The sequence below is a fragment of the Bos mutus genome, chromosome 5, assembly GCF_027580195.1.
Source record: "Bos mutus isolate GX-2022 chromosome 5, NWIPB_WYAK_1.1, whole genome shotgun sequence".
NCBI lineage: Eukaryota > Metazoa > Chordata > Mammalia > Artiodactyla > Bovidae > Bos > Bos mutus.
In genome coordinates, this window is record NC_091621.1 from 28549942 (window position 1) to 28576850 (window position 26909).

General features: G+C 42.6%; 1 protein-coding gene across 11 annotated transcripts in view; it reads right to left on the reverse strand.

Annotated features, from left to right (window-relative positions):
* Positions 1–9958: 9958 nt before the first annotated feature.
* BEST3 (bestrophin 3) overlaps positions 9959–26909 on the reverse strand; it is a 55948-nt gene continuing 38997 nt past the window's right edge. For all 11 annotated transcript variants that reach the window (XM_070370588.1, XM_070370587.1, XM_070370586.1 and 8 more), the window contains one exon: positions 9959–12478. In XM_070370588.1, coding sequence (XP_070226689.1) covers positions 11554–12478 — 925 coding nt within the window. In that variant the 3' untranslated portion in view covers positions 9959–11553. The remainder of the gene's footprint in view (positions 12479–26909) is intronic.

A 26909-nucleotide genomic window follows, 5' to 3' on the forward strand; every position in this document is an offset into this window, starting at 1 on the left:
TTCTGGAGCTATCGTGGAGCTGCTCCAGTGGTTATGGCAATTGATTGCTCATCTGCATACAGACATTTCTATCCTAACCTATTTCATTGTTTTGTTTTGTTTTTTTTTTGTATGCAGTATAGGGTGGTGGCTCAAATGATAAAGAATCTGCCTGCAATGCAGGAGACCAGGGTTCGATTCCCAGGTTGGGAAGATTCCCTGTAGGAGGGCATGGCAACACACTTCAACATTCTTGCCTGGAGAATCCCCAGAGCAAGGAGGAGGCTGGTGGGCTACAACCCATGGGGTCGCAAAAGAGTGGGACACTACTGAGCAACTAAGCACATACAGCACGTACATAGAGTAGCAGAATCAGCAACGAGCCTAAGAGACCTGGGTTGAAACCCTAGATTGAAATTTTAACTGTTGTGAACCCCTTGACAAGTTATTTAACTTTTCTACTTCTCCCAACATAACAGGTGATAGTACCTGGGGAAGGTTGATTTAAATGACGTATGTGAAACACCAGGCACACCCCAAGCACCCAGTAGATGTTAATCCCCCCACCCCCGCCACTGCCCCCCTTCTCTTTTTGTTTTCTTTCTGCCATTTGGGTCAGTTTTCTCAATATTCATCATCACTGTCTCTTCCTTCGTCCCCGTGTATAGAATCTCCAGAACTGCAATTGAAACAAGCCTTTGAGAGAGACCTTAAATCATTTACTCTAAGCACTTATTTCACAGCTGAGCAAGGTGAAGTTCTGAGGTTCCAGTAACTTGACTGACTTCACACAGCTAAGGTCGTGGTCACCTTTGATTGAGATTTTCAAGTTTCCTAACTTTAGCTCTAGAACTAACTTGGTTTATTCATTCATTCAGTTTTTTCTTTATTTCAATCATTCATTCATCTAACTTTTTTTGAATTGTTGCAGACACTGTTCTAAGCACGGGGGTACACTGATTGAATAAGACAGCGAATGGAGGTTACAGCCCAGTGGAAAAGGCATGGCTGCCTCCGAGGACTGGTCAGCATTCTCCCCATTTCCACTGTACCTGTGAGACTCACTTCTCACAGCTAAACCTGAACATTCTTCCTTGGTAGAGTAGCAGGGGGCACATAGCCTCTAAATGGGAATCAGGAGGAGCAAACTTAGGTTGAAAAGAGGTGAATGGGTCATTCAGGAACTTGCCTGCATCCTCACAATCTTTTGTGGTGAAAGTAATCAAGTTCCAGTTTTACTGGGAAGAGTGTGACTAATCTTTGGTTTGAAGGTGTTTTCTAACCTTGAAAAGTGCTTTCCGCTTTGGAGTTTGTAGGGTCCCTGACCATGTGTATGAATAGCAAGCCTATCATTAGTATCAAGGATGCTGCCCATTGTTTCATGAGGAATGATGAGAAGGTGGGATCAGTTCTATTCTGAAGTCATCTGCAACTGTCTCAAGCACGGCAGCTGATTCCTAAGGCCAGGGCCGGGTGGCAGCGAGCACTGACACCTGCAGTCTCTGAGCACAGCCTGTTACAGAGAGTCGAGACTTGTGGGAGAGAGACTGTGCAGAAGCCTGAAGGCTCAGCACAGATCTCAGGCAGTGAGCAAGTGACACTGGCCTCCTGGCACAGTGCCTCCTCCTCTGCTAATTCTGGGCCCTAAATATAGTTTGATCATGGACTCCACCCCTCTGGCTTCAGTCCTGACTCCTTTTGAGTGTTGAAGGACCCCAGACTCTCCCTGTGACACCATCGTTGCTGCTTCTTTACCAAAGGCTCCGTATGTATCAAGCTATACCTGTGCAGCTTAGTCTCAGTCTGATCAAAGAGATGGCCGATTTTAGTGAGTTTTTGTGCAGAGCTGGGTATAATAGGAAGAGTTTAAACACTCCACACACAAAACAGGGAAGATCACCAGTTGAAAGATAACAGGAGGAGAATGCATTTTGAAGAAAGCTTGTATTTAGTGGGGAGGAGCCTGAGTTCTATGAATTAAGGCTCACCCTTCTTTTTTTCTATTTATAACACCCTATCATTAAGTTCTCTCAGATGCTATTTTGTTCCATGCTAGTGTATCTGATTTATAAGAAATACATGGAGTTTGTAATATGTGGTTATTTAGTAGAGGGTGTTGGGGGAAAAATTGGCTCATCCTGTGAAGAAAAATAAAACCAGGTCGCTACCTAATATTATAAAGATGACAGAAGAAAATGGTGGGAGAGTATTGTGACACAGATGTGGAAAAACTTTCAAAAATATAAAACAAACAAAAAAATTAATGAACTTGATCATATCAAAGTTAAGGATATCTATTCAACAAACAACACCATGGGCACTTTTACTGGACACACAAGAAACTGGAAGAGATTATTTTAATGTCCCAAACTAACAAGGGTCTGCTATTATTCTAGAATATAAAAGGGACTCTCTGGAGCCAACAAGAAAAATATGGAATCCCCATTAGATGAAAGGGTAAAGCATTTGAAAAGGCAATTTTTCAGAAGAGGAGTTTTCCAAAGAATTAACAAGCATATGATGAGATACTTGATGTCATTAATAAATCAGAAAAATGTCATGTAATAATCAATAATGTTTAATTGGCAGGTAAACCCTGGTTAAACAGCAAGCAGGTGCCATGTTACACTTGTTAGACTGGAAAAATTAGAAATGTAGGTGATGCCAAGCGTGTGGCAGGGAAGGGGTAGTGGAGATACACTGTGTAGCTCGGGGGCGGGGGGGATGCCAACTGGCGCTGCTATTCTGGAGCACTATTTGGCGAGAGTAGTCAGGTTAAATGTATCCTGGCCCTGTGACCCAGAGACTCTGTTCATGGGCTTGCACCTCAAAGAAACTCTTCTACGGGGCCATAAGGGAACACATCTGAGGTCCTTACTGTGGAGAGGAGTGGAGGCAACCTGGGGAGTAGATAAGTAGGTTCCAAGACATCTTAGACCATATGGGAGTTAGAAACAATGAATTAGATGTTACAGGGAATGTGTGTGTGTGTGTGTGTTTGTGGCGTCCGACTCTTTGAAACCCCATGTACTGTAGCCAGCCAGATGTCCATGGGATTTTCCAGGCAAGAATACTGAGTGGGTTGCCATTTCCTGCTCCAGGGGATCTTCCTGATGTAGGGGTTGAACCTGCATCTCTTGCGTCTCCTGCCTTAGCAGGTGGAATCTTTACCACTGTTCCACCTGGGAAGCCTATACAGGGAACCTGGGAGGATCTTAAAGCATTGTGTGGAATAAATGTTTAGTAAGTAAAGGGATAGTTAGGAAGTTTGAGATCAACATGTACACACTGCTGTATTTAAAATGGATAAGCAACAAGGACCAACTGTATAGCACAGGAAACTGCTCAATATTCTTTTGTAGCCTGAATGGAAGGGGAATTTGGGGAAGAATGGATACATGTGTATGTATGGCTGAGTCCCTTTGCCATTCACCTGAAACCATCACAGCATTGTTAATTAGCTGAAGTCCAATACAAAAGAGAAAGTTAAAAAACAAAATCAACAAAGAGATGGATGAGGCCTATAGTATAAGTACGTACAGAGGTTAAGAAACCTTGCACACAAAACAGTAACGTATCTTTTGTAAGAATGTAAAGGGCTTCCCAGATGGCTCAGTGGTAACTAATCTCCCAGGTGGCTCAGGGGTAATGTAGGAGATGCGGGTTCTATTCCTGGCTTTGGGAAGATCCCCTGGAGAAGGAAATGGCAATCCACTCCAGTATTCTGCCTGGGAAATCCCATGGACAGAGGAGTCTGGTGGGCTACAGTCCATAGGGTCGCAAGAGAGTCAGGCATGACTTAGTGACTAAACAAAAACAAATGCAAACAAAGGGCTTTACATAAATAAATTAAAATGGTTGGGAAGGGGATCAAGATTGGGGGAAAGGAAGCAAACCAAGAGACATACAAAGAAGTAAGCTGGCTGAACTTCAGAGACCATTTTGATTTTTACCTAGACCTGCAGAAAAGAGTGACAGATGGGTGGGAGAGGATGGAAAGGCCAGTCTCCTACCTCCCAGCTTTAGCTAAATACCTGACAGTCTGCAGTCACTAATGTTTCATGAATGATTTGAATAAACGTCCAGCTGGTGCCATTATTCAGAACTTCACTAATCCTCTGATGTTATTCTCCTGGAAGTGCTGGAGAACGTATAAGGTAGAGAGACCTGTGAGTTTGCTTGGCCCAATGGCAGGAGGTAGACTGATCCTACCCACTGTAACTATTCTCTACTGAAAAATAAAGTGCCAGATTATCTGTGTGGTTTATTTGTTTGATCCTAAGTAAGACATATATACGGAGAAGGCAATGGCAGCCCACTCCAGTACTCTTGCCTGGAAAATCCCATGGTGGAGGAGCCTGGTAGGCTGCAGTCCATGGGGTTGCTAAGAGTCAGACACGACTGAGCGACTTCACTTTCACTTTTCACTTTCCTGCATTGGAGAAGGAAATGGCAACCCACTCCAGTGTTCTTGCCTGGAGAATCCCAGGGATGGGGGAGCCTGGTGGGCTGCCGTCTATGGGGTCGCACAGAGTTGGACACGACTGAAGTGACTTAGCAGCAGCAGCAAGACATATATAGAGACCAAAGCTGGATCAGGTGTCAATCCATGGTCTAGCAGTTTATTGGCACAAACTCCTGAATAATATTTGGCATAATATACTGTTGTCGCCCTTTATATAATATATATTCTGAGAAAATTATAGTCACACTAGCGATGGTGTTAAATAACTCTTACTGGTAAGAGCCATCCATGGAATTCTTTAAGGGTGAACCTCAGGGTTTCCATCCAGTTTTTCTGGATTTGACATATCATATTGTTTAGCATCCTGGGAGAAATGGTCATTCATTCATAGTTTATACACAGAAAAGTAATTTAGCCTGTTGCTGGGCTCATCTGTTCTCTTGTAGTTCTATTTCTTCCTTTAGCACATCTCTCTTCATGCATCTGCTTGGTGGCTGTCTCATTTTTATCTTTCTGTTGTTGTTTAGTCACTAAGTTGGGTACAACTCTTTTGTGACCCCATGGACTGTCATCCACCAGACTCCTCTGTCTATGGGATTTCTCAGGCAAGAATACTGGAGTGGGTTGCCATTTCCTTCTCCAGAGGATCTTTCCAGTTCCTAGAACAAACCTGTGTCTCCTATTGGTAGGCGGGTTCTTTATCACTGAGCCACCAGGGAAGCCCATCTTTCTATTGGCCTAAATTAACTTTCCTAACCTGAGTGTTTTGGGCTCCATGGTTGTTGTGACCATTTGTCTCGTGTATTGCAGGATGTTTAGCAATATCCCTGGCCTCTACCCACTAGATGCCAGTAACACTCCCCAGTGTGACAACACAACATGTCTCCAAACATTGCCAAATATTTCCTGGGCACAAAATCACCTCAGGTCAATAACCATTAGCTAGACAAAGAACTTGGGACACATCAGTGTTTCTGTTCAGAAGCTATTTTAGAAATGTTCTTATCTGTCTTCAGGATTCAAGATACAACATGCCTTTTGCTGCTTCTGTTAGGTAAATATTTGAACTTGTGTGTCAGTCACTAAGTCGTGTCTGACTCTTTTGTAACCCACCAGGCTCCTCTGTCCATAGGATTTCCCAGGAAAAAATATTGGAGTGGGTTGCCATTTCCTTCTTCAGGGGATATTCCCAATCTGGGGATTGAACCAGTGTCTGCTGTATTGCAGACAGATTCTTTACCATTGAGCCACCAGGGACCACAAGATGTTCCAAAAATGGTTCCAGAGACTTTCCTGGTGGTCCAGCGGTTAGGACTCCATGGTTCCCGTGCTGGGGCACAGGTTTGATCCCTAGTTGGGGAACTAAGATCCTGCATGCCACACAGCCAAAAACAAAGTGAAACAAACAGAAAAGACGGTTCTAGGTAATCATCTGGCCAAATCTACTCGTGGTGAAAGGATAACTGGGGCCCATTTTCTGAACTAATTCAGAAACAAAACAAAACACAAAAACTAAATCTCCACACAGAACTAATAGAGTAATTAAGGCCAATGTGTTTTTTGTGCCCCTGTTTTCCAGGGTAATTGCTTCAGTTTTCTTTTTGCCACAGCTGGGGTTTTCTAAGATTTGCAATATAAGAACAATCTTGGTATTCTTGAATGGCTTCTTTTGACTCAACAATCATTGCCATGAAAATACTGTCCTAAAAATTAGGGTTCATAGAACCAAGAAAAATGGAAAGCATGTGAAAGGATTGACGATCTACCTGAGATTGTTTGAAAGACAAAATGAGGAAAATCTGTGGGTATTCCTACTGATACCACAGCACAGCACATCAGAAAATGACTGAGGTTGATTGTGTAGATGATGGTTGTGAAGAGGGAAGGGAATTAGATTTTAATTTTGCTCTCATTTAGAAATTTGTTTTACAGTTGTAGTTATTATTCACTCTTAACTGATACAGGGCCAGGTTTAGGAAGATTGATGCCCTAAGAGGGTCCTCTAACTGCAAACCAGAGATGTTAAATCCTCGGACCTCCCTGGTGGTCCAGTGGTTAAGAATCTGTCTGCCAATGCAGGGATGGGTCTGATCCCTGGTTCAGGAAGACTCCACATGCAAAGGGACAACTAAGCTTGCATGCCACAACGACTGAGCTGTGTGCTCTACAGCCGGGTCTCTGCAACAGTAGAAACCACTGCAATGAGAAGCAACTACAGAGAAACTGCCACTCCCCCAAACTAGAGAATAAAAAAATCAAAGAAAGCAAAACAAAAAAGAGTGTTAAATCCTCTAGAATTATAGTGAAAAGGACAAAGGCAATTGATCATTCTCTAGTTCCACATTTTTGGTTTTTTTTTTTAGATTAGAACATCTTCATGTTCTAATTCTTTTTTTTTTCCTGGCTGCACTATATGGCTTGTGGGATCTTAGTTCCCTAACCAGAGATCAAACCCACAGCACCTGCAGTGGAAACTCAGAGTCTTAACCACTGGACAGCCAGGAAATTTTCTAGTTCCACATTTTGATTGAGAGAATTGATACATAAAATGGGTTAGGGGCAGAGTTTGTCACCATGGTGATGAGGCTGGTCTATTGTGGGGATTGAAGAAATGAGAAAAACTGGAGAAAAGGAGGATGTATGGGACATCAAGAAGCATTTGGGGGGAGAAAATGAAGCCCAAAGAGAAACTGCAAGCTTTCTGGATGAAAGAGATTAGAATCCTGGAGAATAGGGGATCCTGACGAGCAAATGACTGAGGTCTTTTATTCTGCAGTTGGTGCCGGATCCATGGAGACATCAATTCCCAGTCAGGCTCCTCACCCACACAGTGCTGCCTGGGGCTCCCTGCCTTTCACATAAACTCCCTCAATTCCTCATGATGGCCAGTGTGGTGGGGCAGAGAAGAACCCATTCCACAGATGGGAATATGAGAGATAGAAGGAGGGGGCTCACTGAGTTCACAAAGCCCCTGGGAGGGGAGTCACACACTGGGCCTCTGGTTCTCAGTCACTCACACCACATGGCTGCCTGGCCTCAGCAGATGCTCAGAGAGCAGAGTTTGTGATAGGAAGGTCTCAGAATGATACTGAGGACTGAATCAGTTTCTCCGGAGAAGCAGGAAGGTAGAGGGGGAAACACTAAAAAAGAGCGGTGTATGAAGGTTAAGTGAATTTTTTCTTTAGACTAATGATAAATTATATATTTCTCCCTTCTATTTAAAATATATTTTCCGGAGTTTAGCTGAACTGGACTGCAGTGGATGCCTGGAGGAGTGGAGGCGTGACCCAAGAAATAGGACCATTACAGAGGGGAGAGAACAGCCTTCTTTGTTTTAGAGTGGGCAGTTATCCCTAAATTCTTAGATGACAGAGAAAAAGCTCCTGGGCCTTTATCTTTACTGACCTGTGGACCCCAGGACCAGGGCAGAGTTGTCATTTCTGGAGAACAGAAGGAGAATGCAGTAAGTAGGGCTTGGCCTCATTGCACCACTGGCTTGCGGATTACATTTAATGCAGAACAGAGCTGAGCCTGTTCTTGGAAACGATAAGCCCAAATGACTAAGCGGCTGGTTGTTGTGAGCATTCATCCAGCAAGTGGAAGTTTCCAGAATTTAGGTGAAAATGGGCTAGGCGGACAATAAAATCAGGCACAGGAGAAGAAATTATTTTGTTTTTGCCACTTCAGTCTGTCTCTATAAACTCACCTTATAGTTTATAGAGAATTTCTTCATCTGGTCTAGGCAACTGTTGGCTGGAATTTATAGCTGAATTCAACCACATGGACTCATTGAATGAGCCATTATTCAGTTTTCAGTGCAAGGAGGAAATTTTGATGAAATACTGAGGAAGTTAAATAATTCTTTGGATAAAGGTGTATAAAGGTTGGAGGGAGGCAGAAATAAACGAACCCTCCTAGTCCTCCACAAAATGTATGATTCTAGTTGTGTATAATTTATCACCTTGGATTTAGGGACAGAAATTGATTATATTTCAAAAGCAGCTAAGTAGAAGCTTATTTGAATTTGAGCAATAGATAAAGTCAAAGAGAAGAGAATAGAAGATTTAAATAGAAACATCCAAGAAAATAGCATTTAGAGATTGGAAGAGGGACATCCCTTGTGGTCCCGTGGCAAGAACCTGTCTTTCAAAGCAAGGTACTTGGGTTCCATCCGTGGTTGGAGAACTAAAATTGCATGTGCCATGGGGCATCTAAGCCCACGTGCCACAACTAGAGAGAAGCCTATGCTCTGCAACTAGAGAAGCCCGTATGCTGCACCTAAGACCGGACACAGCCAAATAAGTAAGTATTTTAAAGAAAAGAGTGTGGGAAAGGTTAGGGTTCCTGTGTTATACCCGTGTTGCATTGGGGTCTGACTTCATAGTCTGTAGATAATGCTTCAGGAATGTGGGTACTTTTCCTAGGTGTAACACTGTTTACCAATATAGAGAACCATCAATGGATACCATTTGTTCCAATATTATGACCTTTTCAGTTCAGTTCAGTCACTCAGTCGTGTCCAACTCTTTGCGACCCCATGACTCGCAGCACGCCAGGCCTCCCTGTCCATCACAAACTCCCGGAGTTCACTCAGACTCACGTCCATCGAGTCAGTGATGCCATCCAGCCATCTCATCCTCTGTCGTCCCCTTCTCCTCCTGCCCCCAACCCCTCCCAGCATCAGAGTCTTTTCCAATGAGTCAACTCTTCGCATGAGGTGGCCAAAGTACTGGAGTTTCAGCTTTAGCATCATTCCTTCCAAAGAAATCCCAGGGCTGATCTCCTTCAGAATGGACTGGTTGGATCTCCTTGCAGTCCAAGGGACTCTCAAGAGTCTTCTTATGACCTTTTAGCCCTTCGCAAAAAGTTAGTTCAAGTAAATGTCATTGCTGTCACGCAGCTGGGGTGGCCCATTGGGTGGCCATGTCTTGTCAAAACGTGCTATATATAACATTGCTTGTTGGGAGAAGCTGGGGAAGGGAGGCGAGGGTTCTGTTAATTTTCTTGTGTCCTCAGAAATGAAGAGGACCATGGCTAGGCTTCATGCTGGAACACTGCCCTCCTGTGTGCATACATAAAAAGTCAAGGTAGACTTCAATGGAGAGGACCGGGACAGGCCTCCGAGCCTGGAGAGTCTTATGCCCGGCTCCCGTGGGGCATCCTCCAGAATTCTGGACAAAGTCCTGGCAGATTCAGGGCCCTGCAGACAACGTAGCACAGGGATGAAGCATGCTGGACCAGAAGGTGAGCTCTGAGTCAGAGAAACCTGGGCTTGAATCTGAGTCCTGCCATTTCCTGGTTTGGTAATTTTAGTCAAATTATTTCTCTAAAGCCTCTGTTTTTTTCATCTTTAAAATGGAGATAGGGACTTCCCTGGTGTTCCAGTGGTTAAGACTCCATGGTTTTAACTGCAGGGGGTTGGGGGTCAATCCCTGGTCCAGGAACTAAGATCCCACATGACATGCAGTCAAAAAAAACAAAACAAAACAAAACAAAACAGAAAGCAAATAAGCATTGGTCTAAGGTATATTATTTCAATAAGAGAATAACAATAACAACTAACATTAAGAAATGAAAGACTCCTTTAAAAAGTAGATTAAAATAGGTAAAAAATAGAACCTATGGCTGATTCATGTTGATGTTTGACAGAAAACAAAAAAATTTTGTAAAGCAATTATCATTCAATTGAAAAATAAATAAGTTAAAAAACTAAAAAATAAATGTGACTGCCATAGCCAAGGTCCAAAAAAAAAAATAGAGATAATAGTATATCAATTCATGGGATTCCTGTGAGGATTAGTAGGATTATCTGTGAACTTTACATGCTGTTGTGAACACTCAATAAGTGGTAGCAATTAGGATTATTTTGTTTCTTAAGCTTGCAGTCGAGCTTCATCATATGACAGAAATAGAGCAGCATTCTTTAGACATGGCCTTCTGGGCAAAGTTGGGAGCCCCCAGCAGATAAGACTAAGAACTCCTTGGAGGAAGTTAGTCAGCGTCTCCTCCCATTGTGATCCTGGACTCCCTTAACCTCCCAGCTCCAATACCCTACTTCATCCCAGACAACCTGCCAGACACAGTAGCTGGTCCCGTGTTGTGACATAATGGGGATTTTTACTTAAAGAGTCTGAGTGGAACAGTTTCAAACCTTGTCATTTGCTTCTGAAGCATTTGGTTATGCAGCTTTCATGGCCTCATTGCTCCTCCAGTGTTCAGGACCTAAGAGTGCTTGTGGAAGGAGATGGCCACGGTGGAGACACAGCAAGTTCCCACGCCCCTTCCTGCGAGGCTGGGTGAAGTCAGGCTGGATTTACTGACACTTATTAATTGCTCCATTGGAAACTTTGCCAAAACCTCCTTGAAAATCATGGCAGGAAGTAAGCAACAGAGTCGGCTGAGAAAAGGTTACAACCTGAAAGCAGGGGAGGGAATAGAGTCAACTGGAGAGGGAGAAAGACTAGGGGTAAGAGAGGACAAAAGGATGAGGAAATAAAGGCAGATGAGAGGAAAATAAAGTCCTGAAAATTGAAAAGAAAATTGAAGGGAGATGGAGCTTTCTGATGCTGATGAAACTTAAGAATTAGGAAATTAAGATAGTTATAGAAAGCGGAGTGAGATGGTTAGAAGGCCTTACACAGGGAAATGAGCATTAGGAAGGGGCTTTTGAAGCATCATATGATCCATCTCCCAGTCTTTATAACTGAAGAAAAGAAGAAAGGGGGGAAAAGAAGGGAAGAGAGAATCATTCGTCTCCCTTTTGGCAAAACTAGGGGATCGGACTGTGATCTATAAAGCCTTTTTCACAGCTTAACAATCTATGAATTTATAATTTATAACAATCTATGAATTTATAATTTACAACAGTATATGAATTTGTATGATTCCTTATTTGTTTAAGGTACATCACTGTGGTCTGTGTAACTTCCATGAAAGTCACTTTGTGGTAGATAGCATGAATGTGTTTGATCTTCCCGTAATGTCAGTATTGTAATGCCCTTCAAAGTTTTAAGTAGCTTACACAGTATGATCATTTCAAAAAAAATTGACCAGCCCCCAGGTATGTTCTGGAACTACTGCTTGAACTTTTGGGGAAGTAAGAATCTAGGCTAGAACCAGGTCCTAGAACGTTCTGGCCTTCCCTTGGGAGACTCCTCCGTCTGCTCATTGTTGAACTCTACAATATCTGTTTCTTTGGTGTCCAGGTTTTCTATTAAATACAGCACATCAGGAGAGACTCGAGAATCCGCGGCAAACGTGATTCCACTGGTCTCTGAGGATGTTTCTGGGTCCAGTAAAGGAAGTGGCTCAGGGTTCATGGGATCCAGACTTAGGCCTGCCAGGGAGGTGTGGCTGGAGTCTGGGAGCCTCCACTTTTGGGGGGACTTGTCCTTCTCATGAGGGTCCTCCTCAGAGGCAGACTTGAGGCTGTTTTTCTCAGCTTTGGCTGGAACAGTCTGGGGACGAGGGTCCCTAGGAGGCATGCCTTTCTCGAAGGAGAACGGGACTGACCCCACAGGGTCCTCCTGCTGCCCAGGCCTGCTGGGCTGAAGCCCTGTAAAGTCGGAGCTCTGGATGGAGGCCGTGGAGTCACGGCGGTCGTGCTCTGCCGCAGGTGCTAGTGCTTTGGTGGCTGTGACCAACACCTCGGCGACCTGCGGCATTTTGGTGGGGGAGCCCCTCACACTGGACTGTGGACTCAGGCTGGTCTCTTGGATGGTGGACAGCTCTCCCAGGCTGGAGTGCAGCTTGGGGCTCCCCTTTGGAGACTGGGGGTGCTTCCGAGGGGCCGAGGCACGGTGAGGGCTTGTAGGAGGCACATCCAGCAGATCCCTGGTTGGGCTGAGGTCGCTCGGGGGGAAGAACATGGAGCTGTCGCTGGCCTGCCTCCCGTAGCTTCTCCTCCTGGGGCTTGAGGCGGCGTGTTCGTGAGCGCTTAGGAACCTCTTGACTCTTCTAATCACCGAACGGCGATGACCGTGCTTCTCAAAATCCCACAGCCACTCGTCACCCGGCAGATCGGACCCAGACAACCTGAAACACATGAGGACAAAAGGCAGGCAGAGCAGCTTCAGGGGGTTGACCTTGGGGGTCAAAGGCCAAGCAGAGTCTCAAAATTAAGGACCAAGTGTGATATTTGCACATTATAGATTTTGAAATGGAGGAGGGAGTAGGGTACTTTAACGTGAGATAATCTAGCAGAGGTTCTCAAACTTTTGGGTCTTCTACAAATTTTTTAAAAGTTACTGAGTACCCTGGAGAGATTGGTTTATGTGGTTATGGCTACTGCTATTTACAGTGTTGGAAACGATGACTGAGGACTATAAAAAAGCACAAGAATGTCCAAGCGCACATTTCATGAACTCAGTGATGACATCATCACATAGCATGTAGCCTCTGGAAAATTCCATTGTATACTCACAAAAAAACAAGAGTGAAAAGGGCACATAACAGTTTATTGTTATTATGAAAATAGTTTTGACCTTAAGGGCTTGGATCTCGGGGTCTTGATTCTTGGGAATTTTCCAGAGGTCCCCGCCCAGACTTGGAGAATCAAGGATCTAGAGACTTGGACATTAAAAAAAAAAGATATAATATGTGTTCTTTCTCTTTTGTTACAGGTGAACTAAAGCCATGTTTTCCCAGGGTATATATAAACCCCCAAAACAATGGATCCTAGCTAAATTCAAGACAATCCAAACAACAGCTAACATTTACTGACCATGCACCTCCCATGTACTAATTCAAGCAATTATCACAGTATGCTTGTGCCGTTTTTATTCACGTTCTGCAGGTAAGGAAACTGAGGCCCTAGAGATTCGTTAAGGCTATATACAACTAGTGAGGGCTGAACCCAGAATATCTGATTCCAAAACCTTTGTTTTTTCTCCTAATAATCCATTTGTGTATACTTTATAAAAGTTGCTGGCAGTTAATGTATGATTAGACAGAGGAAGTATATTCAGGGAATGTTTGAAATTAGACATTAAGCTTTCATTCTTAAGAGAAGTTGAGTGCTAATTCTGTATGCATCACAGACATTTTAACCCATAGTTGATGGCTGGATGGCATCACCGACTCGATGGACGTGAGTCTGAGTGAACTCTGGGAGTTGGTGATGGACGGGGAGGCCTGGCTTGCTGCCATTCATGGGGTCGCAGAGAGTCGGACACGACTGAGTGACTGAACTGAACTGAACTGGCTGTAAATACAGTATGAAGCTAACTAGAGCCTTACTTGCCAATGTGCTGCCCTCCAGCACTAAAAACAAAGACAAAATGGTAGCACAGGAACTGCCAAAGAAAACACACTCTGCCCCTCATGTGCACTCCTTTTTATTTCCACAGACAGAACCCCTTGCGTCTTGTTTTCCATCAAAAACTTCAACTATGGAATTTGAAATAAAGTTAAGGAAAAAGACATTTGCAACATGACAGCAACAAATAATTGTTAAAATGGTCCTCTCTCTCAAACATGTGTCCCCTTAAAAAAGTTGTAAATACTGTCAGCGCCAAAGCCTTTTTTCTTAATCCCTTTTATATGAAGTCTGCTACATAGGTGTCAAATGTTGAGGTAGAACCCAGGGATAAAATAATATGTACAATATATTCTTTGCACAGAGGTCTTTGATATGATTCCTTGCCCATTCTTTGTGTTTCTGTATTTGTGGAAGGAGTGCATCCCTGGAGGTGGTATGGACTTGCAATGTGGTTGGGCTCCACTGGTGATTAAGTCTGATTGATTTGGTATTTTGAAGAATACTCTGTTGAATTTTTAACCTTGAGACATAAAATAAATAATCCTGGGCTTCCCTGGAGGCGCTAGTGATCAAGAATCAGCCTGCCAATGCAGAATGCAGGAGGCACAAGAGATGCAGGTTCAAATCCCTGGGTCTGTAAGATCCCCTGGAAGAAGAAATGGAATCCCACTCCAGTATTCTGGCCTGAAGAATTCCATGGATAGAGGAGGCTGGAGGGCTACAGTCCATGGGCTCACAAAGAGTCAGACATGACTGAGTGCGTAAACGACTGATCACGCACACATGTATGCACAAATAATCCTACCATTTTTAACCTTCTCCTTCAAGGCTGAAATAAATGGATGATTGAGATAACAGTAAGGGATACTCTTTAGTAAGGTAGGCTCCTGTCTTGGATCATGCGGTTATTTGTCTCACATCACTGTGAACATGCAGTTTTAAGAAAGCTCCAAGAAGAACGGCTTAAAGACTTGCCCTTATACAGATGCTCCTGCTGACGCTGGGAGCAACAGTGACCTGGCCATCCCATTCCAGTGTTGCACTGACGTCTGCTGAGTGACAAGATGCTAAAACTGGGTGCATTTTATGAGACATGGAGGAAAAAATTGGAACAGCATAATATTGGTAACCTGAAAGGGCAAAGTGAGTGGACAAAGACAACGTCATTCCTCCGTGTTAATGAATAAAAGATGGACGATTGAGATGATTAACTGGCTAAATGTGGTGGGATGGCATCCGATTACCACCTTGTACTGTTATTCTAAAGCCGTGGCAGTGTGCTTGGCTACCAGATAGCCTTCTGGCCCAGCCTCCAGCCTGCACAGCTCAGATTCTGTTACACTGACTTGAGAAACGCCAGGTTCATGCTTCAGCAGCCTTGGTGACACTACTTGGTGCATTTCATTAGGTCAGATCTCCAGTCATACTCCAGGAACCCATTTAGTTACAGAGGACATGGGAGCAGTGGATCCCTAAGATTGCCATGCTGGACGTGCTCTGGGAACCGAGGTGTGCCTGACAACGTCTCTTTATAAGACAGGCCTCTGTCCTCCATGTGGGAGCTTGACTTTTTATTTGGGATTTGTTTTCCTTAAAGTGAAAATGTTAGTCACGCAGTCATATCTGACTGTTTGCCACCCCATGGACTGTAGCCCCCCAGGCTCCACTGTCCGTGGGATTTCCCAGGCGAGAATTCTGGAGTGGGTTTCCATTCCCTTCTCCAGGGGATCTTCCTGAGCAAAGGATTGAACTCAGGCCTCCTGCATTGCTGGCAGATTCTTTACCATCTGAGCCACCAGGGAAGCCTATCTTCTTTAACTACTTCTTCTTTTCCCCTTAACTATTTCCAAGCCACACAACCTTGTAAGAATGGCAAAATCTTCTAGGAAAAAATGTTAATATTATTATTACTTCAAAACTTCATGAACCCTATAGAAAAACCTTTCTAATTACGCACTGATGTAGTGGATGTATATACTCAACTGAGGTAAAGGATTAAGGTCTTGGGCCATACACTGGAGAAAACCAAATCAGTTGCAAAGAGTAAATGCCAGAAAGGTCAGTGTTCTTGCTGCTGTTCCACTGATTATCCCGCTGACATTGGGCAGGATTACCCATGAGGTCCTATTGCACCTTCCTGCCTCTGAGACTGTGGTATGGACACATGAGATTCATCCACATCCCTAACTGAATGCATTGAGCATCTACCACAAACACATTTGTTGCCTTAAACTCTATATGACAAAATCTAAAAGGAGGAAGAAGACATGCTTATAAATAGCTAAATTGGGGACAAATCACATTAAAAAAATATTTATTTGGTTGTGTTGGGTCTTAGTTGCATCACTTGGCTTCTTTGCTGCGGCACACAGGCTCAGTAGTGGCGCACAGGCTTAGTTTCCCCATTGCATGTGGGATTTTAGTTCCCTGACCAGGGATCGAACCTGCATCTGCTGCATTGCAAGGCAGATTTTAAACCACTGTACTGCCAAGGAAGTTCCTAGAGTAAGTTGAGTTGGTCTTTGACACTGCACTGGAATCAGATAAACAGAGAAGGGAAAGAATATTCCAGGTGGAAAAAGTGACTTGAGCAAATGAGACAGCAGGGAACTTTAGGTGTTTGTGAATAGGAAATACTTGGATTTGTGTCAAACACAGAATAGTGTCAGGCATAAAACTGGTAGTCCTGGACTGTGTTATGAAGAGTCATATATACCAAGTAGAAGGATTAGGACTTTACCCCAGGGGCAGTGGGCAGCTGTGGGTTGTCTCTGCGAATGGAAGGCCTATCTAGAGTCGTGTCATTTGGTGGTCATGTCCCAGTGGGAAAAGCTACATGGAGAGCAGCACTGTTGAGTGTTCTCACCCAAAAATGCTTTGGATAAGAAACCTGAGGTGGGAATTTCCCATACCATTAGTCAGAAAGACCTCTTAGTGGGTCTTTGGAAGAACACTTGGTGGTCTGTGACCAGGGGGCAGTTTTACGAACCGCATGCTGGAGTGACGAAGGAAGCCCTCCTGCTTTCCATGTTATCAAAGAGCCAAAGTGAAACTCCCCTGCATAATGGGCTTAATGACCTTTCTTCCAAATGTTTTTGTGATGGAAGATTTCATTACCAACCCCCAAGGCCCATCTCCTTTCTCTGACAGTCATGGTTCCCAGTATGACAACGGAAACTGTGGTTTGAGAACAAAATGGTTTAATGATTAAAATATGCAGAATAGGGACTTGCCTGTGGCAAAGACTCTGTGCTTCCAGGGTAGGGGGCCTGGCTTCAATCCCTGGTCAGGGAACTAGATCCCACAACTGAGAGTCTGCATGCTGTAACTAAAACCCAGGGCAGCCAATCACATAAAAACAAATGCAGAATTTAATATATTAAAGATTCTTTATTCCCAAGCACCTTTTAAGTCCTTTTAGACTTTATTCTCCTCATTTGATTTTTTAAATGTACCTTTAGTACAGGATAAGTACAGTCCTGAGGCCCAGATATAAAACCACTTAAAATGCCCCAAAACAATTATAGCAGAAACATTATGTCATAGAATGTAAGCACCCTCATTATATTGCTATATGTTAGAGAAGGTCAGCTGAAAATCTAATCTTATGTTCTGGAATTCACTCGGACTGAGATAGGCAGGTAATTAGAGACCGGAGGACATTCATGAAAAGTGCCATGCAGCCATTAGTGTCCAGAGGATGGAATTTGAGAATTACCTCTGTGGTAAGGTGGATAATTTATTTCAGGAGCTTGCAGAACCAGGATGACTGCTGCCCAGGCTAATGCTAATTAGCTGTGTGAACTTTGGAGAGTCAGTTAACCTCCCTGTGGCTTAGCATCATACTTGAGAAACTAAGTATGATGTATGAGAAACTAAGCGTGACAACAATACTCAACTTGTTTTACAAGGGTGTTTGGAAGTTCAAAAGGAATAATATATGTGGAAAAGCTTTGAAGAGTAGACAATATAAAAAGGACTCTGTCAATGACTGGCAAACTTTTAGAGATGATTTCTAAAGCACCACTGACTACATATGGTTGGAAGAAATAATAGAGTCTGTCTGAAGGTCACTCCCTTCTCTCCTTTAAGAGTGTCCTTTAAAATGTTACTACACCTCCAAGCTGCCACCTAACAATTAACATGTTGGAAGGGATGACTACTATAGTCATTTAATGATGAGATGAGGATGTTGAGTAGATGGAGGGCAAATGAAAGGATAGGGGGAACTGGGTTTTTTGAGAGAAAGTTGATAAAACCAATCAGATGGTAGGACTGCCCTCACTTGCCTCCCAATATTGTTTTGGGTGCCATTTGCAGACATTGTCAAATCCCACAAAAAACCAAAAACAAACCATTTATGGCACAATATAAATTATCAGTGTAGAAAAAGAGAGAATGAGAAAGGTTGTGGCAAGTATTAGGCTATTTTTGAAAGGGAGGAGGAGTATACGTGGGGGAGAGAGAAGAGTTTGTATTAAGCTCAGCAGGCTAGTTGGTTCTGAAAGGAGGGAGAGCACGCATTATTTCTACAAGTCACATCTACATGTCAGAATTGGGATGTATTCTTAATTTAATCTCAAGGGCTAAAAAGAAACAGTTTTTAAAATACCTATTGAGGACTTCCCTGGTGGTCCAATGGTTAAGAATCTGCCTGCCAAAGCAGGGGAGATGGGTTCAATCCCTGCTCCAGGAAGATCCACATGCTGCAGAAAACTAAAGCCCGTGCTCCACAACTACTGAAGCCCACGCTCTAGAGCCTGTGCTCCACAAGAGAAGCCACTGCAATGAGAATGCAGTGAAGAGTAGCCTCCACTTGCTGCAACTAGAGAAAGCCTGCATGGCAACGAAGACCTCGTGCAGCCAAATAAATAAATAAATAAATAAATTAAAAATAAAGTGATAAAGGTTTAAAGAGTATCTTTTGGATACCTACAAAACCACCAACTCCACAGTCTCCCTGGCCAATAACTAATATCTGAGGGCTCTGATATAATTAAGGCCTCTTGAAAAGGTGCTTGGGTTGCTCAGGGGTACAGGAGAACGCTTGTCACTTCCTGTTGCTACAAAAAATAAGAGGCTGGGCACAGGATTGCAGAAGATGGCAGCTAACATCCAGACTTCTTGGGGTGTGTCTAACATGGAAAGACCAAAACGGGCCCCACGACTTGAAAGATTTAATGTAGTTTTTCAAAGCAAGCCTTTTGCAAAACAAACCCCTTCTCTTTAGTGTGATCAGGTAAATATAGAACTTCAAACAATAAAACAAGATGATGTTTCTCTTTTTTTCTTTGTGGCCACTTTTGAAGTGGTATTTTGACATTTAAATCAAAATAATAAGAGGTCATTTGAACAGAGCTGAAATGAGAAATTTAGGAAAATGATATTTAATACAATGGGCTCTACGTCTCATGTCAGATTTATTGTTTCAAATTGTGAGTGTCCTCAAAGTCAAGCAGCTGCCTTGGAGGGAGCCAGGAATTTGCCTGAGAATCTATCAGGGTAGAGACACGTGTGCAGGAGTGTTTATTCATGGGCAAAGGAAATGTACTCTTCAGACCCATTAGAGGTGCACACTGTTATTTTTAACCTTCTGCACTGCAGAATCACTGTCAAAGCTAACTAGGGATTTATCAAATGAGTAAAAACCCTCATGCTAAGTTGACAGAGGCAGGCTGACGGAGGTTGTAGTCACCCAGCAACCTGCCTGCCTGCTCCTTCCCTGATAAGAGAGAGATTTAAGCAGTGAAGCATCATGGGAGGTTGCTGAGCCCAGAGAGCTAGCCATCCTCCAGAGGCCTTTCTGTTGCCTCTCTACTAGTTTGGACCAAGGATTATGGCAATTCTGGTTAAATAACAGGCATATCCAGCCTCATGTTATCACTTTGGTTCTGCTGACCCAGTCTACACTGGCTGTCGCAAAAAGAAATTGTGGCCCAAAGTTACAGTCCCCACCTTTCAATACTGTTGTATCCGATGTGAATTTTGTTAGAAAAGGACACGAAGCTGTCTGTACCTCTCATACCACTTAGACAGTGAAAACTAAGCATCAGCGGTAACCCTGTGTCAGTATATGAAAAAATCCCTGAGCAAGTTCTACAATTACAAACTTAATGCACATTCACGTCCTTGGGAATTTCCATCTCTCCTTTTTTTGTACAGTAAGTGAAAATCAATGTTCCAAGAATACATTTTTGTTGAAGTTAGTGATTCAGATTTTGAGATACTTTTGGTTGTTTATGGCACACGCATGTAATAGTATATATGTATATATATATATATATTATATATATATATATATATATCAGACTATGTATTTTCTTGTTAAGTTAAAATATTTGAATATAGTTGGCTAAGAAGGGATTACTGAATAAAACATCCATCTAGAAGTATATTTAACCACAATTTGACACAGTCTGCTTGCCTGAATACATATTTTGAAAATTTGAACTAATATTACTAAGAATACTTCCAAATGTACTGTACTATCCTAAATGCTTTGTGCACATTAGATACATATATGTATAATTGCAAAAAAGTAATTGTATTATTTCTAACATTTTTAGAACTTTTGGAATGATTTCTGGGTAAATGGTTGTAATTTGACAGAGCTGAATAAATCTTAAAGTCCTCAGTTCCTACCCAGAAGGAACTCTAATGGAAATTTGAATACCTCTCCTCTTCCCAGGTAGAAAGAAGCCCTCTTCCTTAGGGTTTCCCAGGTGATGCTAGGGGTAAAGAACCCACTTGCCAATGCAGGGGACATAACAGACTGGAGTTAGACAATGTATTAAAAAGCAGAGACATCACTTTGCTAACAAAGGTCCATATAGTCAAGGCTGTGGTTTTTCCAGTAGTTGTCTACTGGATGTGAGATTTGGACTATAAAGAAGGCTGAGTGCCAAAGAACTGATGCTTTCAAACTGTGGTGCTGGAGAAGACTCTTGAGAGACCCTTGGACACCAAGGATATCAAACCAGTCAATCCTAGAGGAAATCACCTCTGACTACTCATTAGAAGGACTGATGCTGAAGCTGAAGTTCCAATACTTTGGCCACCTGATGTGAAGAGACGACTCATTGGAAAAGACCCTGATGCTGGGAAAGACTGAGGGCAGGATGATTGAGGGGATGACAGAGAATGAGATGGTTGGATGGCATCACTGACTCAATGGACATGAGGCTGAACAAGCTCCGGGAGATAGTGAAGGACAGGGAAGCCTGGCGTGCTGCAATCCATGGGGTCACAAAGAGTTGGACATGACTTAGAGACTGAACAACAACCTCTTTGTTAAGGATACTTAATTGACTTCACAGACCTATTCCTTGAGAACACTACCAATGTGAGGAAGTTTTGACATATTTGAATCATGGCAGAAAGCCCAATACAGCAGTGATTTTTGAAAAGGACTTCAGTCAGCAGGTTTAAGGTTGCCAGACTGAGAGCTGCTCTTAGATGAGCAGCACACTGTGAGCACAGCCCCACGTGGACGCCCCTCACAACACACTTGAGTGATTCACTTCTTAAGCAGCGCAACCTCTCTTCTCCAGAATTTCAGGTCCTTTAGCTGTTATGGATGAATATTTTGTTAGGGTTTTTTCCAATGCCTTAAAGGGGTCTTTGCTGCTTTACTCTTGGCTGCTTTGATTTCCAACACAGGATTAAAGGAAGTTATGAGACTTCAGGTCTTTAATTTCCATGTATTCCATTCCTCAGAGCCTTAAAAGTATGTGCTAACAGATAAATCCAAGTATCTAAAAAATAATAAGAATTTTGGAATGAACTCATGATGGTAAAATGTGCAGAAAGCATTCTCCCTAAAGCTAGCTTCGGTGGCCTGGGCCTGAATCTTATTTTTCATTTGCTTAAAAGAGAAATTTATTTTCAGCAAATTTGACTTGAGTTTGAATATTCTAGGTTTCATTTGGTCAGTTCAGTCACTCAACTATGTCCAACTCTTTGTGACCCCATGAACCGCAGCATACCAGGCCTCCCTGTCCATCACCAACTCCTGGAGTTTACCTGAACTCATGTCCATTGACTCAGTGATGCCATCCAATCATCTCATCCTCTGTTGTCACCTTCTCCTTCCACCCTCAATCTTTCCCAGAATCAGGGTCTTTTCAAATGAGTGAGCTCTTCCCATCAGGTGGCGAAGTTTTGGAGTTTCACCTTCTATATCAGTCCTTCCAATGAACACCCAGGACTGATCTCCTTTAGGATGGACTGGTTGGATCTCCTGGCAGTCCAAGGGACTCTCAAGAGTCTTCTCCAACCACAGTTCAAAAGCATCAATTCTTTGGTGCTCAGCTTTCTTTATAGTCCAACTCTCACATCTAAACATAACTACTGGAAAAACCATAGCCTTGACTAGATGGAGGTTTTTTGATTTGGTTAGGTGAGGTTTATCAAGCATTAAGTGTCTGCTACTGCCTGAAGAAGATCTAATAATGTTTTCATTTAAGGGTTTGGGTATGTTTTCTTTTTTTTTTCTTTTTTTAAAAATTTTATTTTATTTTTAAACTTTACAATATTGTATTAGTTTTGCCAAATATCGAAATGAATCCGCCACAGGTATACCTTTGTTCCCCATCCTGAACCCTCCTCCCTCCTCCCTCCCCATACCATCCCTCTGGGTCGTCCCAGTGCACCAGCCCCAAGCATCCAGTATCGTGCATCGAACCTGGACTGGCGACTCGTTTCATACATGATATTATACATGTTTCAATGCCATTCTCCCAAATCTCCCCACCCTCTCCCTCTCCCACAGAGTCCATAAGACTGATCTATACATCAGTGTCTCTTTTGCTGTCTCGTACACAGGGTTATTGTTACCATCTTTCTAAATTCCATATATATGCGTTAGTATACTGTATTAGTGTTTTTCTTTCTGGCTTACTTCACTCTGTATAATAGGTTCCAGTTTCATCCATCTCATTAGAACTGATTCAAATGTATTCTTTTTAATGGCTGAGTAATACTCCATTGTGTATATGTACCAAAGCTTTCTTATCCATTCATCTGCTGAGGGACATCTAGATTGCTTCCATGACCTGGCTATTATAAACAGTGCTGCGATGAACATTGGGGTACATGTGTCTCTTTCCCTTCTGGTTTCCTCAGTGTGTATGCCCAGCAGTGGGATTGCAGGATCATAAGGCAGTTCTATTTCCAGTTTTTTAAGGAATCTCCACACTGCTCTCCATAGTGGCTGTACTAGTTTGCATTCCCACCAATAGTGTAAGAGAGTTCCCTTTTCTCCACACCCTCTCCAGCATTTATTGCTTGTAGACTTTTGGATGGCAGCCATTCTGACTGGCATGAAATGGTACCTCATAGTGGTTTTGATTTGCATTTCTCTGATAATGAGTGATGTTGAGCATCTTTTCATGTGTTTGTTAGCCATCTGTATGTCTTCTTTGGAGAAATGTCTATTTAGTTCTTTGGCCCATTTTTTGATTGGGTCATTTATTTTTCTGGAGTTGAGCTGTAGGAGTTGCTTGCATATTTTTGAGATTAGTTGTTTGTCAGTTGCTTCATTTGCTATTATTTTCTCCCATTCTGAAGGCTGCCTTTTCACCTTGCTAATAGTTTCCTTTGTTGTGCAGAAGCTTTTAAGTTTAATTAGGTCCCATTTGTTTATTTTTGCTTTTATTTCCAATATTCTGGGAGGTGGGTCATAGAGGATCCTGCTGTGATGTATGTCAGAGAGTGTTTTGCCTATGTTCTCCTCTAGGAGATTTATAGTTTCTGGTCTTACGTTGAGATCTTTAATCCATTTTGAGTTTATTTTTGTGTATCATGTTAGAAAGTGTTCTAGTTTCATTCTTTTACAAATGGTTGACCAGTTTTCCCAGCACCGCTTGTTAAAGAGATTGTCTTTAATCCATTGTATATTCTTGCCTCCTTTGTCAAAGGTAAGGTGTCCATATGTGCTTGGATTTATCTCTGGGCTTTCTATTTTGTTCCATTGATCAATATTTCTGTCTTTGTGCCAGTACCATACTATCTTGATAACTGTGGCTTTGTAATAGAGCCTGAAGTCAGGTAGGTTGATTCCTCCAGTTCCATTCTTCTTTCTCAAGTTAGCTTTGGCTATTCGAGGTTTTTTGTATTTCCATACAAATTGTGAAATTATTTGTTCTAGCTCTGTGAAGAATACCGTTGGTAGCTTGATAGGGATTGCATTGAATCTATAAATTGCTTTGGGTAGTATACTCATTTTCACTATATTGATTCTTCCAATCCATGAACATGGTATATTTCTCCATCTATTAGTGTCCTCTTTGATTTCTTTCACCAGTGTTTTATAGTTTTCTATATATAGGTCTTTAGTTTCTTTAGGTAGATATTGGGTATGTTTTCTTGATGTGCATCTTATGGACAACTCTTCTTTTGGCTGCCTGTGGGTGCTTTATTAATCTTGGTTACTAGTGTTTCCATGGTTAAGCTAATGAAACGATGCCTCAATCGAAATAGATCAGAAAGCATTCTATATTATGACAAAGAACAAAGAGCTTCAGTTGAAATCATCTTAGGTATGGTAATGGGAATGGAGTTCAAATAGGAAAGATTCTTTTTCATTGTTCAGTTATTTCATAGAATGGTTTACTAAGTGGAGATTAGAGGCTGTGCAATAAATAATGTGGTTTATTAAAAGCTCAAGACAAATGTATCTATGAAAGCATTTGTATTCTAGGTGCTATGTACAAGGATTGGGAGATGGAGCTTCAGCATTGCTTTGGTGTTAGAAATTTAAAAATGCTGTTTTAAAACAGAAGCCTTTAACAAATCTTTAAAAATGTTCAAATCAGATTCAGCAAAGAAGGAAGAGCTTTGTCAGTTACATCTTTCTTTGAATTAAGATATGATAAGGGACTTCCCTGGTGGTCCCAAGGCTAAGACTCTGCCATCCCAATGCAGGGGGCCTAGTTTGATCCCTGGTTAGGTAACTAGATTCCAAATGCCACAGCTAAGAGTTCCCATGCCACAACCAAGACTGGGGCAACCAAATAAATAAAAATAAACATTAAAAAAAGACATGATGATGGTTGGATGTGGTGGGAACACATTCCTGCTTCACTGACTGCACAGGTACCACTTCCCCTTGCCCTTTGCAACATCCATCCTCAGCCCTTCCCTCCAACTCAGGCTCTGAGGCCTCCCTCCTTGTGAGCAGCCCCAGCCCCTGCTGCCCCCCAGGTTTTCTCTAGGCCCTTCTCTGTCAATTCCCCTGGCTCCCATGTCTTCCCTCCCCTCTCCCTTCACTCTACCTGTCCTTTTTCAGTCCTTTTTCAGAGCTAGAAGAGACATTGATTTGTTTCTTTATTATATCTTACTTCATCTTATAAAGGCTTTAAGGTGGCTTATAAAGATAATAACAATGCAATAATGTCTAAAGACAGGGTTAGAATAAGGAAAAGTCTTCCCAGGTTACTCAGTAGTAAAAAGTCTGCCTGCCAATGCAGAAGATGCGGTTTAATCCCTTGGTTGGAAAGATCCTCTGGGAAAGGAAATGGCAACCCACTCCAGTATTCTTGCCAGGCAAATCCCATGGACAGAGGAGCCTGGAGGGCTGCAGTCCATGGAATCACAGAAGAGTCAAATACGACTTAGTGACTGAACCACAACAAAGAATAAGGAACACTAACAAGATGAGACCAACAGGGTGCCTAGAGATCCATGCCAAAAAGTGTTACAGACGGACTAAAGGTGGACTGTGGATTTGGTTTTCAGTAGCCAAAATGAAAAGACCATCATCAATGATAAGATCCATAGTCTGTAAGAGAAATAGTGTAAGAGTTACCCATAAGAGGCAAAGCTTTTTTTTTTCTCCCCATGGATGGCTGAGATAAATTTTCTCCATGGGTCCTTTGATGAAAGGGATGCTAAATCATACAGTGGACATACAGTGGACAGTACTCCAGTGAATACCATAGGCAGTCTTGGTGGATCTGTCCAGACAGGACCAGGGCGTAACAGCGAAGTGCAATTCCACAGGCATGGTTAAAGTAATTCCAAGGATGGGTGGTAGCATAGGGAGGGCAGATTCCCTTTTTCCTGTAAACATGCTTAAGGTGTTCCCATCCTAAAATGTTATAAAATAGTTTAAAAATATGACATTGTCCTTGACCTTATGTCTCATTGGATACTGTCTACTGTATCTCCTCTCCACAATCCAGACTTCTCAACAAAAGAGTTCATGTATAGTTAACGAGTTAAGGAATTATTTTGAGTTTTGGGTATTTTGTTTTTAAGGCATGAAAGTGGTATTGTGGTTATATTTGCTTCACAGTGGGTAAAGATGAGTGGGAAGATGTATGAAACCAGGTTGGCCATGACTTGATAACTGAAGGTGGGTGATGGCTACCTGAGATTTATTATAGTTTGTTTTCTACTTCTGTATATGTTTGAGTTTTCCTATTATAAAATTATTGGAAAAATGGGTTACATTGGCAATCTTGATCTCCTTGCCTCCCAATCACCCCTCAACCTGCTGTAATTTAGCTTCTGCCTCACACTCTCACTTAAGTCTCCAGTCGCTTTAAAATGCAAACTCCTATGGTGCTTTTCAGGTTTCATGTTGAAACTTCCACCCTTGGTCTCTAGGACAGGGCATTCTCAGGGATCTTCTCCTGCATCTGTAGTGAGGATTCCTACTCTCTTTCAAGGACCCCTTTATTCTGATCACCCTTTAAGTGACAGTGTTCTACCCTTTGTATTCTGTCCTACTCACTTGACACGGTTCCTGGGTGCTCTCCCCCACTCTTTCGGTTCTAACACACCCACGTAGTGATAACAGTTAAAAGCATCCCTCTGCTTAGTTTTGTCTCTGTGCTCCCGGCCTGTTGGACATCTCCATGTGAATTGCCCACAGATGCCTTAAATGCAACCCACGCGAAAGGAAGCTGGCTCATATTTTTCCCTTTCAGCAGCTCTTTCTCACTACTCTCTGTCATCCTTAGTTCATTACCAATCACTCCATCATTTTAAACTCCTCCTCTCTTAAATCTGTCCCTTTTGCCATCTCCACTGTCAACATACCGTGAAGCACTGCGCTACTTTGGCCCTTATGCTTTTCTGTCTAAACTATACCAATGGCCTGCTCACTGGTCTCTCTGGCTCTAGTCTTATCCCTAGGCATCCATCTTTCAGCCAGTTGCAAGGACAACTTGTTTAAAACACGAATGTGACCATGTCATTTAA